Genomic DNA, 13,473 nt, shown 5'->3' with positions numbered 1-13,473 from the left:
ACGTCACGATGTCACTTATTCACAGTCAGGAATCCTTCTTCACATCAGTAATTGTTGGGCCAGTAGTTGTTTGTGTTATTATACCCCTGACAAAATGTCGGGGGTATATTGTTATACCAAGATTCCGTCCGTCCGTCCTAAAACTTTGTCCGCGCGATTTCTCTTAAACTATTCTCGAACTCAGTACATATAATCTGTGTCATATGAAGGGGTGCAGCCAAAAGAAGAAAATTGTTTTTATTAATTTTCCATTTTTTAATGAAATTTTTAAACCCTAACGTCCGTCTAAAAACGCGATTTCTCTTAAACTATTCAGTGGATTCATATCAAACTTAGTAAGTATAATCTGTGTAATATGGAGGGGTGCAGTCAAAAGAAAAATATTGTTTTTATTTATTTTCCATTTTTTTATGAATTTTTCAAACCCTAACATCCATCTGAAAACTTTGTCCACGCGATTTCTCTTAAACTATTCAGTGGATTCATATCAAACTTAGTAAGTATAATTTGTGTAATATGGAGGGGTGCAGCCAAAAGAAGAAAATTGTTTTTATTAATTTTCCATTTTTTAATGAATTTTTTAAACCCTAACGTCCGTCTAAAAACTTTGTCCACGCGATTTCTCTTAAACTATTCAGTGGATTCATATCAAACTTAGTAAGTATAATCTGTGTAATATGGAGGGGTGCAGTCAAAAGAAAAATATTGTTTTTATTTATTTTCCATTTTTTTATGAATTTTTCAAACCCTAACATCCATCTGAAAACTTTGTCCGCGCGATTTCTCTTAAACTATTCAGTGGATTCATATCAAACTTAGTAAGTATAATTTGTGTAATATGGAGGGGTGCAGCCAAAAGAAGAAAATTGTTTTTATTAATTTTCCATTTTTTAATGAATTTTTTAAACCCTAACGTCCGTCTAAAAACTTTGTCCACGCGATTTCTCTTAAACTATTCAGTGGATTCATATCAAACTTAGTAAGTATAATCTGTGTAATATGGAGGGGTGCAGTCAAAAGAAAAATATTGTTTTTATTTATTTTCCATTTTTTTATGAATTTTTCAAACCCTAACGTCCATCTGAAAACTTTGTCCGCGCGATTTCTCTTAAACTATTCAGTCGATTCATCTCAAACTTAGTAAGTATAATCTGTGTCATATGAAGGGGTGCAGTCAAAAGAAGAAAATTGTTTTTATTAATTTTCCATTTTTTTATGAATTTTTCAAACCCTAACGTCCGTCCGACGTATTGTATTAATCATACAATAAAACATTTGACTCTAAAAAAAAATATTTTTGACTCCCAAAAATTCATTGGCTGAGTCAAGGTGACTCTCAGATATTGGAGTCTAGGGGGAACCCTGCCTAACCCTATCCTAGGTATTTATTTTGTAACTACTGACACACTAGGTGGGTCGGGGGTATTAGTGAGCCACGCTCACTTTTGCACTTGTTATTTCTGTGTTGACTTGCATATGCTTTGTCTGATTTTGGCAGGGATTCCCGGATTTCAAGCCTCCCGAACATGTCCTGGAGGCACTGGAAACCTGCGCCAGGAGCGGCAACTTCTCCCTCAGCCAGTACACCCGCAGCTACGTGAGAATCATCAACCACATCATCCTTCCCTTTGTTCTCTCTCTTGATGCATCACATAGACTTGTTGGTTGTTAGTGTAAACGTGGTGTCCCAGTGGGGTTCCTGGAGCAGAACTGTCTTAACTGCAGTATCTTGTATTTGATGGCTTACTTGTTCACAACACCCGTGAAAATCCGGGTTACAAAAGGTCTTCAGCAACCCATGCTTGCTGTAAAAAGCGACTATGCTTGTCGTAACAGGTGACTAATGGGATCGGGTGGTCTGACTTGGTTGATACATGTCATCGTATCCCAATTGCGTGGATCGATGCTCATGATATCAATCACTGGATTGTCTGGTCCAGACTCGATTATTTACAGCCCACCGTCATATAGCTGGAATATTGCTGAGTGCGGCGTTAAACAACAAACAAACAAAATACATATTTACAATCTCCAGCAATGAAAGTGTTGGTCTAATTGCCGCTGGGGGATCGTGTAGGTAGCAGAGGTACTGTATGTTCCCATGGACCGAAGTACTGCAGCCTGAATTGTTTTTTGCTGGTGACTATGTTTTGAGGAAGAGAATTTATGGGCATTAACTACTTTGTTATGAGGAACACAATGTTTCGGGGTATATGCTTACCTCTTCATCGGGGATATGGCCGCGATTCGCTGTGCAGGGTTGCGTCCCTTGGGCACGCCAGAAACCTATGATTGTGGGTTCGAATCCCGGTTTGCCCCGATTATGTTTCTAGGTTTGTCAGCACCATACCCGTGCTCTTCGGTTTCACCGAAGTGGTAAACGTCTGAGACCTGCATCACTTCGGGCTTTCCTCCCACATTAAGCTGACACGCTGTGATATAACTGGAATAATGATAAAAGCAGCGTTAAACCCAACTCGCTCACTTACTTCTTCATCAGGTGAATAATGAATGATAAAGGAGTAAGTTCTTCAGTTCTTCACCTAATGAAGGAGTAAGCATATACTCCAAAACGTTGTGTTCCTCATGACAAGAAGTTAACATCCATAGATTCTCTTCCTTATGTGTGTCACTTCTAAATACCTTTCAAAGACTTGACTATGTTTTGTGTCGTCATGTAAGGATCTGATGATGATCTGACTTGTACATCACAGAGCTGGTATTTCATGTTGTTGTCTCTTCTTCCAGGGTCACCCTCGACTTGTAAATGCCTTGGCTAAAGTCAACTCACCGCTGATTGGACGAGAGATTGACCCTATGACCCAGGTGCTGGTGTCGGTGGGAGCGTACGGAGCTCTGTTCTGTACAATACAGGGGCTGCTCAACCCTGGGGATGAGGTGTGTGGGCAGCTTGGATTCATTGTTTATTGTTTAACGCCGCACTCAGCAATATTCCAGCTATATGACAGCGGTCTGAAACTATTTGAATACGGACCAGACAATCCAGTAATTGACATGAGCATCGATCTATCCAATTGGGATACGATGACAAACATCGACCGAGTGAGGGAGCCTGACCACCCAATCCCATTAGTCGCCTCTTACAACAAGCATAGTCGTGTTGTTGAAGACCTATTCTACCCCAGATCTTCATGGGCCGTCAGCATGGAAGTATTTGACTTATTCACAAGGTGGAATAGGTCTTAGTACCATGCTTGTCGTAAGAACTGACTAAATTGAGGATTGGGGGATTTCAATGTCGATCAAGCAATGACCTCTGGTTGACCTAGATCAGACTTGATTTTTTTACAAGTTGGCTTGATGTAGCTGGAATATTGCTGACTGCAGTCATTTAAAGGGTTGCAGGGGCGGAGAATCCCCTCTTTTCTGATCATCTGGCTTAAAGTCAAGTGATCTTATGTCGTATTCCTCAGGAACCACTGGACCAATAAAAGTTCACATACTTGTTCCCATTAATGATGACATTTGAATTTGTATTAGAGGTTAAGTCTGATATTCAGTTTTGCACATAGCTTCCAGTCCATGTTTTGCCACCATGGTGTGGCGTAAGGTCGTTAAACTGGAGTGAAAGACGAAACTTTGACACAGGCTCCTGGGTATTGATCCTCACGGACAGCAATACACTCAATGATCTGGAGGCAGTTAAATCTGCTTATAACAAAATTAGAATACTGATTCACAAGTAGTGGTCAGTATTAACTTGATTCACTGATGGAATAGCCTCTCCAGGCAAGCCATGATTGCCAGATTGGTCAGCAAGGTTTGCATCTCATCTGGAACAACAAGTAGTTTCGTCTTGAATAAAGGTCACCGCATGACACAGAACATGTTGACATTCTTCTTACACAGTGTGTGCACATGAATTAAAGATTTGCTGTAAAACTTTTGAGTTCATGGGTAAATTTCTGTTTATTCTGAACATAGAGTTAAAGATCATGAATATGTTTGGGGATATTTGTGTATTTTGAAGACTGAACACACTTTCATAATTAATATCCGTAAACATATTCATGATCCCTAGCTTTTTTTGTTCAATATATCTGGAGATATCCTTGATAATAGATTTATTAGCTGTAGATAGAATATTGTAAATTGGTGAAATGATGGTTCTAGATGGTCAATATTTCCCTGTTATATTTTTGTGAATATTCTTTAAGAAAGGAAGGAAGGGTTGAAGTTATTTGTGTAATATTGGATGTTTGTACAACACAGGTGATCATCATTGAACCGTTCTTCGACTGCTATGAGCCAATGGTGAGGGTGGCTGGAGGAACTCCAAGATTTGTCGCCCTAAGACCGGTGAGTTTAGGAGAGTTATTGGATTTTCATAAGATTGCCTGTCCCCCAAACCATGTTGATGAAATGCTTTGTTTTATAATGCAAAGATTTGTTTTATGATGCAAAGATTTCCGCCATATTCATTGGCTGAGAAGCGGTCACATGTCAATTTCACAAACGCATACTGACTCCCAAGTTTGTTCTGATAATTTACAGTATTGACCTGCATTACTAAAAATAGAATGGGAATTACCCAGATGTGGTATTCCCCAAACCTGAGCCAATGAGATGTCTCTGTTTGTTGGAACCTCCTAAGATTATTTGATATGTTGAATCATCTGTTGTCTCTTTATTGTATCATAAAACAATTATGGACTTTATACAAGGTCAGTACCTATTTTTGTTATACTTTTATCCAGTGTTTGAAATAAGTTGGGCCCGTTGTTTCAAATTTATATGGTACCTTGTGGCCTGCACTTTTACGTGTCGGTTTGTTTGTCACAATAAATCTGTGGGTCCTGATGGCAGCCTGGCATTTTTTTCTTTTCAAACGCTGCCTCTATTATGAATCTTGCAATTTCATTGGTTAGTCGTGACAACGAAACAATGCATTTCAATGTAGACCCCCAGATCATGTGACTGACACTCACCTCAAATATTGACTTGTCATGTGATCAGTATTGACTCTCATCTGCTAGAAAACAAGATGGCGTCTGGTAGTAACGTTTCATGGTTCACAGGTTACTGTAATGAAACAGATTATTGTTCCCTGCCATGAAGTAGAAGGGGGATATAGGAATGTGTGCTGTCTGTCTGTCCTTCTGTCAATCAGACCTCCCTTCCTTCCGTCTGTCACGTTTCGTTTCTGGAGCAGAACTCAAAAACCATGAGAGATATCTTAACTAAACTTGACACATAGATAGGTCTAGTGGTAAACTGGTGCTTTTTGATAGTTTGCGAGTTTCCAGTGCAACGACTTTGACTTAGACTAAAAATGGTGGTAATGCTCGTTTCTGGAGCAGATCTTGAAAAACGTACAACATTTCTTGCCTTGCACACAACCATGTCATATTGGTGGGGGAAAAGAGTATTTCATGCTTGTTTTTATGGACCCGAGAAAAGCAGTATTGATGGATGAATGTCTGTGATTACAGAAGAGTTCCGGGGAGTCGTCGTCGAGTGGGGACTTCACTCTAGACCCCAAGGAGCTGGAGAGTCAGTTCAACGAGAAGACGAAACTCATCATCCTCAACACACCAAACAACCCGCTGGGGAAGGTGAGGTGTTGCCATGACAACAGATTTTCACTTTCATGAGTGTGTCATCTTCCCGAGGCAATGGAGTTAACTGACTATTAAAGTCCAGTTTCCATCCATGCCGAACAAGACTGGAATATCATGGCTCAATCGCAGCACCACCAGTGGCTATTATGAGTTATGTCCCTTCTATGTCCCTCCTACTGACCAATCAGATTCCACCTCTCATATCAATTGCATTTGCTTCAAACAAAATGGCAGATAATCAAGATCTATATTTTAATTAAACATGTTTTATGTGTCTTACCTCACAACGTGCATCAAATTACTTGAGCGCCTTGATTAATAACATGAAAATTTTCAATTTTGTTCCGCGATTTTGATTGGACTATGCATAAACCTGTTGGTCCAGCCAAAATATAACTCCAAAATTCCAGCCTTGTTAATCAAGTGTGGAAACTGGACTTTGTTGTCAGTTCCCTCACCTTGGGAAGATGGAAATGTGTATATATTCTATATCTCAGGCCAAAATTTGGAAAACATGATGGTAAGGATTCTTACACGAATATTGTATTCATGATGTGTTGTGACATCAAAGTATTTATTATACCCCCGACAAAATGTGGGAACAACTTACTTGACACTTCCATATCAAAATTAACGCTGTCAGTACCTTGGGAAGATGGAAAATTTTTGTCGTCCAATATATGATGTCATCAAGTTGCAAGTGCATGTTCGTCTCTACAGAAATGATGTCGTGATCGAACAATGTTCTATCATGAAATAAACCATGCTTTGTTCTTCATTGTTCTTTGTGATTTAATGCATAGCTATCTTATATAATCGGATCGATGTGACCATTGTTCAATGTACAGGTGTTTCTACGGGAAGAGCTGGAGATGGTGGCAGCCTTGTGTAAGAAGTATGATGTGGTCTGTGTGGCGGACGAGGTCTACGAGTGGATGACCTACCCAGGACACAAGCACATCAAAATAGGTCAGTCTGACACACATTTCAAAATCGGTCAGTCTCACGCACATATCAAAATAGGTCAGTCTCACACACTTATCAAAATAGGTCAGTTTTACACACATTTCAAAATAGGTCAGTCTCACACACATATCAAAATAGGTCAGTCTCACACACTTATCAAAATAGGTCAGTTTGACACATATCAAAGACATGCCCAACCTAGCCCCTGAACTGCTGAAGAGTTTCATCACAGTGGAAATTGGGATGTGTCAAACAATCCTCGTCAAACACTAGGGCATGCGGGTGGCCCAAGTCATCTAAGGCCCGATTCGCTGTGCAGAGTTGCATCCCTTGTCCACGCCAGAAACTTCGAATCCGGGTTCACCCCGATTATGTTTCTAGGTTTGTCAGCATCATACCTGTGCTCATGGGTTTCACCGAAGTGGTAAACGTCTGAGACCTGCATCACTTTGTGCTTTCCTCCCACACTAAGCTGACACGCCGCGATATAACTGGAATACTGGAACCCAACTCACTCACTCACTCACTCACTAATCACATTATGTCCATACATACAGACCGGCTAGCCGACTTGTGTGGTCAGTGGTAGTGCCTTTTACCTGCCCCCTGTTGTTATTCAGATTATGGTGGTGGGGCAGTAGTTACAGTGTTTGCTTGACTTGACTAATACATGGTTTGATTCCCTACATGAGAACGTTTCTTGGTGGTCGTTGCTGTGAAACTCGCTTGCTCACTAACTCGCCCACTCACCCACTCACTCACTCACTCACTCACTCACACATTCACTCACTCACTCACACATTCACTCACTCACGCACACATTCACCCACTCACTCACTCACTCACTCACTCACTCACTCACTCACTCACTCAGGTGTCAGCGTCCATGCTGCCTTTTGAACTGTGCCTGTTGTCTTAACCAAGTTTTCCTCAAGCACATTCTTACACAGTCATTATCGTAGGAACTGCATTTGTATTAGCTGTCAACTGTTTTGCAGAAGAACACGAAAGTATTGTATTTGTGTTCCTTCCCAATTTTTTCTCCGATTGTCTTACGATGTGTCAGGAATCATTTTGCTGTTACAAGATTTACCAACCCTGCCAGAATATATTTTCTAGAATATTCGTGATATTTCGATATTTTCACACAGGTTGTTCAGCATAGTTAACTCACTGATTATCTCCCCTGTTTGCAGCCTCCCTCCCAGGCATGTGGGAGCGTACGCTGACAATCGGCAGCGCGGGGAAGACATTCAGCGCCACAGGTTGGAAGCTGGGGTGGACAGTCGGACCTGAACATCTCATGTCCACTGTCATGACGATGCACGTCAACTGTAACTACACCTGCCCCACTATACTGCAGGTCAGTGTAGACGGGACTCTCCTTGCTCAGTTAACACTGCCCCACTATACTGCAGGTGAGTGTAGACGGGACTCTCCATCCTCAGTATACACCGGCCCCACTATACTGCAGGTGTGTGTGACGTGACTCTCCTTGCTCAGTATACACCTGCCCCACTATACTGCAGGTCAGTGTAGACGGGACTCTCCTTGCTCAGTTAACACTGCCTCACTATACTGCAGGTCAGTGTAGACGTGACTCTCCTTGCTCAGTTAACACTGCCTCACTATACTGCAGGTGGGTGTAGACGTGACTCTCCTTGCTCAGTATGCACCTGCCCCACTATACTGCCGGTGAGTGTAGACGTGACTCTTCTTGCTCTGTATACACTGCCCCACTATACTGCAGGTGAGTGTAGACGTGACACTCCGTGCTCCGTATACACTGACCCACTTTACCGCTGGTGAGTGTAAAGGTGACTCTCCTTACTACGTATACAATGCCCCACTATACAGCTGTGAGTGTAGACGCGACTCTCCTTGCTCCGTATACATGCCCCACTATACAGCTGGTGAGTGTCGACGTGACTCTACTTGCTCCGTATACAATGCCCCACTATACTGCAGGTGAGTTTAGACATGACTCTCCTTGCTCCGTATACACTGCCCCATTATACTGCGGGTGTGTAGACCTGCCCCACTATACTGCAGGTGAGTGTAGACGTGACTCTCCCTGCTCAGTATACACAGGCCTTACAGAGTTGTAGCCCTTAGGTGTTCAAGGAACCCATGATCGTATCGGAAACGCCCTGATTTTGTTTCTAGGTTTGTCAGCACCATACCATTGCTTGTGGGTTTCACCAAGGTGGTAAACTTCTAAGACCTGCATCACTTCATGCTTTCTCCTACATCAAGTTGACACGTGGTATAACAGATATGTTATTTAAAGCGGCGTTAAACCCAACTTCCTCACTCACTCTCTGTGATGGTATGCCTCCCCCCCCCAGGAAGCGGTAGCGATTGGCTTTGAGAAGGAGTTGTCTCGGCTGGACTCCCCTGACTGTTACTTCCGGGCCTTGCCGGCGGAGTTGCTGCCGAAGCGGGACATGTTGGCGAAGACGTTGAAGGAGCTGGGCATGACACCCATCATCCCAGAAGGGGGGTACTTCATCATGACGGATGTCTCCAAGTTCTGTGAGTTGTGACCGTGTCAGTTAGATGTAGATACATCCACTAAATATGATGCTGTGTTATTATTCTCTCTCACACACTTACCCACTCCCACTCATGCTCTCTCTCTCTCTCTCTCTCTCTCTCTTACCCTGTCTCTCTCTCTCTCACTAACCCACTCCCACTCATGCTGTCTCACTCACTCACTCTCTCTCTCTCTCTCTCTCTCTCTCTCTCTCTCACACACACACTTACCCACTCTCACTCATGCTGTCTCACTTACTCACTCACTCACTCTCACTCCTCCCACTCTGTCTCTCTCTCTCTTACCCTGTCGGGGCGGTCGGGTAGCCTAGTGGTTAAAGCCTTCAATTCCCGAAATGGGTACAATGTGTGAAGTCCGTTTCTGGTGTTCCCCGCCATGATATTGCTGGAATATTTCTAAAAGCGGCGTAAAAACATACTCACTCACTCACTCTTACCCTGTCTCCTTCTCACACTTACCCAACTCATTCTGTCTAACTCACTCACTCACTCACTCTGTCTCTCTCTCACTTACCCCTCCCACTCATGCTCTCTCTCACTCACTCACTCACTCACCCCATCACATTACTCACTTGCTCACCCCATCACTCACTTGCTCACCCCATCACTCACCCCATCACTCTCACTCACTCACTCACTCACTCACTCACTCACTCACACACACACACACACTCACTCACTCACTCACTCACTCACTCACTCACTCACTCACTCTGTTACAGCTGCTCCGGATGATGGAAGTGGTGACCCTAAAGATTTCCAGTTTGTGCGCTGGATGACGAGGGAGAAGGTGACTGAGTCTTATTCCTGTGACAGTCTGTTGAAGTACTGCACTGACACACTTTGGCATCAAACTGTGTGAAGAGAACAATTTATCATCCAAAACTGGATTCCACAAGATAATACCACAATTAAATTGCATCATAATGCATCATAATCAGTTACCATGACATCACAATCAAATGACATCACTAATCTCTCAGCTCCTGAAGCTGGTTAGCAGAACATTTCACACTCATGACACTGGTTGTTACTGTTTACAAACTGAAACAGTTTGATAAATAGAGTCTCACCCTTCTGTCTTTTGATATCAAATTTATCAGCACAAGTCAATCAAAGTTTAAAAGCTTTGAGGCTTGCCAAGGGGATAAATTATTTATTGACAAGTGTATATATTTGATATCAAACGACACTTTCTAAAAATTCTCTGTATTTTTTTTAAACCTCCAGAATAGGTCCCCAGTATTCAAGTATAAAAAAAATTAAGATTAAAAAACATTTTAAGAAATTTCTGTATGGTGAAATTTGAATTTTCTTTAAATGATGAGACAGACAATTTTGTTTCAAGTTTAGAAATTGCGCATAGACAGGGGCTAGAATAGTTTTTCTTATTATTTAACAGATCCATGAACCAAATAATGAAATAAAACAAGGATCTTTTCTTTTTTGTATTACTTATACATCAATGTTGCTTAAACCTCATCTGTATTTGTCCTATTTGTGTTTGTTTGACTAAGGCCAGTTGTAAGGTAAATACTATTTGTCAGATGACATTAGTGAGTTTAAATTTAACGTTGTATCGGCATTATTTCAGCCATATAGCGACCACAGACACAAATGTGTCTATAGACAAGTGCACCAGCATTAATTTACGTGTCAAATGCAGTTGGTAATGTTTGAACTAATGTTTATTCTTAAAAAAAGCATTTTGAAATGGTATGATTTATTTGCAGAAATTGGCAGCCATTCCACCCTCAGCCTTCTATAGCAAGGAGCACAAATTCATGGCGGAGAAATATATTCGGTTCTGCTTCATTAAGGTATGTGACTGAGTGAGTGAGTTGGGTTTAATGCCGCTTTTAACAGTATTACAATTATATTGCGGCTAGTCAGCGGTGAAACCCACGAGCACGGGTATGGTGCTGACAAACCTATAAGCATAATCGGGGTGAACCGGGATTTGAACCCACAATCATAGGTTTCTGGAGTACCTAAGGGACGCAGCTCTGCACAGTGAATCGCAGCACCTTAGACGACTTGGCCACCCGTGCCCCCTTGTACAACATTAACACATACATAGGTTTATATAGAGCTCATTTGTTTGGCTTTTACAATGTGATGTCAGAGGAAATTCTAACTTTGAATATAAGAAAAATTAAACAGAAATATATCACAATTATTAGTCTTGCTTGATATGTTTTTCTTTGCCAAAATGTAGAATGTAAAATAGTTTTAGAATAGATTCATATGTTGAGCAAGAACAATGATTGATTTAGACAGTGGCTCAACGTGTGTGAGGAACTTTGACTGACTGGGACGGTGGGCTAGCCTTGTGGTTAAAGCGTTCACTCGTCACACTCAAGACCCGGGTTCAATTCCCCCCCAGGGCAGAATGTGTGAAGCCTATTTCTGTAGTTCTCTGCTGCGTTATTGCTGGAATATTGCTAAGAGCGGCGTTGTGAATGACTGTCACTCATACAACTGTTACACTGTTCTGTATTCATGTTTTAACGTTTTAACGATGGACTTACTGTGTATGTCCCTGTGTTCCAGGAGGACAGCACACTCAAGAAGGCAGCCAAGATCCTCCAGGAGTGGAAGGCATCACTGTAACGTCATCTCTGCCTACATCCTCCCCCTTCCACCCTGCGTCATACCTCAGACCTGCTCGTCCCACGACCTCACTCCCCTTAACAGCAGACCTTGGCCCACTTGCACAAAGCGGTCTTAGCGCTAAGATGATCGTAACTACCATAGTTTAACATAGGCGTATGATAGTCGTAGCTCTAAGATCACTTTGTGCAAGTGGGTCCAGAGGCCCGTTCCGCAAAGTGATCCTAGCACTACAACTGCTGTAAGTGTATGGTAAAGTATGGGAGTTACGATCATCTTAGCGCTAAGATCGCTTTGTTGAACAGGGACCTGTATATACCACATCAGCCAGACAGTTGCCATGTGTTATGTTTTTGTTTTCAATTCCACTCCATACTTCAGTACTGATGTATACTTCGATAATACTCAATACTTCAATACTTCAGAGCACCTTGGGAGAGTGGTGACCCTTCTCCTGACAACAGGGTAGGAGTGTCTCACCTTTTTCTGTCATCTTCTTCAGGGAAATGTATCTCCTTCTCAGGTATTTGGGTGTGTAGGAACAGTAGGACAATGCTAGGGGCAAATCGGGAACAGTAGGACAATGCTAGGGGCAAATCGGGAACAGTAGGACAATGCTAGGGGCAAATCGGGAACAGAAGGACAATGCTAGGGGCAAATCGGGAACAGTAGGACAATGCTAGGGGCAAATCGGGAACAGTAGGACAATGCTAGGGGCAAATCGGGAACAGTTGGACAATGCTAGGGGCAAATCGGGAACAGTAGGACAATGCTAGGGGCAAATCAGGAACAGTAGGACAATGCTAGGGGCAAATCGGGAACAGTAGGACAATGCTAGGGGCAAATCGGGAACAGTTGGACTGTAAGAATAACCCCTGTCTGAGATCTGTAACACGTCTACAGCTACATAGTAACCCCTGTCTGAGATCTGTAACAAGTCTACAGCTACAGAGTAACCCCTGTCTGAGATCTGTAACAAGTCTGCAGCTACAGTGTAACCCCTGTCTGAGATCTGTAACAAGTCTGCAGCTACAGTGTAACCCCTGTCTGAGATCTGTAACAAGTCTACAGCTAGATGTGACTGATACTGACTCTGTGAAGATATATTAGGGGGAGTAACTGTCTCCATGGTAACCATGCGATCTCCCCATCACCATAGAAACACAAGGAGTGTTCTCCATATGTGATATGTGATATGGTTTGTTATACCATATGGAGAAATATTATCATGCATTTTGAACTGTATCTTCTTAATTCTTTTTTAACCTAAGTTTACTTCTGTAGTTTTGGTATTTTTATTTTCTACAAAATAAAATTCTTTAAATTTTAGTTGTTACTGAGATATTTTGTTTGATGAGTAAAGATTTTAATTGGCAACTGCGGTTTTGTTTTGTTTTGTTTTGTTTTTCTAAAGACTTTTTGAAAGTAACTGTAAATCAGAATGCCATGTTGTTTATAATTATATGTATATGATATATACTACAAAAGAATAAATAATTTCTTTATCATGGACATTTCTGTCTGATTTTTTAAATTTAAAATTTACACGATATACTGCTTTTCCATTGGACTAGAGGTCAGTCACATGACTGCGAAATTGACGTTCATAAGTGTATGAATGACACAATTTGACGTTCCTACGTTTTTCACGAGACCATGTTCTTGAAATGACGTAAACACCAACGGACTACTTCCACATTTCTGAGGAAACCCCTGGGAATTTCCTAGCACGAAAACATACAGATCATTTAGACCC

The 13,473-nt window shown here is 41.8% G+C and overlaps 1 protein-coding gene across 4 annotated transcripts in view; it reads left to right on the top strand.

The window, feature by feature from the left end:
- LOC139459870 (kynurenine aminotransferase-like) overlaps window positions 1–13,094 on the top strand; it is a 40,369-nt gene extending 27,275 nt beyond the window's left edge. For all 4 annotated transcript variants that reach the window (XM_071241578.1, XM_071241577.1, XM_071241579.1 and 1 more), the window contains 10 exons: window positions 1,499–1,597; window positions 2,749–2,898; window positions 4,234–4,320; window positions 5,454–5,576; window positions 6,431–6,551; window positions 7,745–7,911; window positions 8,897–9,083; window positions 9,827–9,894; window positions 10,838–10,924; window positions 11,658–13,094. In XM_071241578.1, coding sequence (XP_071097679.1) covers window positions 1,499–1,597; window positions 2,749–2,898; window positions 4,234–4,320; window positions 5,454–5,576; window positions 6,431–6,551; window positions 7,745–7,911; window positions 8,897–9,083; window positions 9,827–9,894; window positions 10,838–10,924; window positions 11,658–11,717 — 1,149 coding nt within the window. In that variant the 3' untranslated portion in view covers window positions 11,718–13,094. The remainder of the gene's footprint in view (window positions 1–1,498; window positions 1,598–2,748; window positions 2,899–4,233; window positions 4,321–5,453; window positions 5,577–6,430; window positions 6,552–7,744; window positions 7,912–8,896; window positions 9,084–9,826; window positions 9,895–10,837; window positions 10,925–11,657) is intronic.
- Window positions 13,095–13,473: the final 379 nt, after the last annotated feature.

This window comes from Haliotis cracherodii, unplaced genomic scaffold, assembly GCF_022045235.1.
Source record: "Haliotis cracherodii isolate W230 unplaced genomic scaffold, xgHalCrac1.p SCAF_13, whole genome shotgun sequence".
NCBI classification, from domain to species: domain Eukaryota; kingdom Metazoa; phylum Mollusca; class Gastropoda; order Lepetellida; family Haliotidae; genus Haliotis; species Haliotis cracherodii.
The sequence above is the reverse complement of the archived record's forward strand: the minus strand, read 5'-3'. Positions and strand labels throughout refer to the sequence as shown.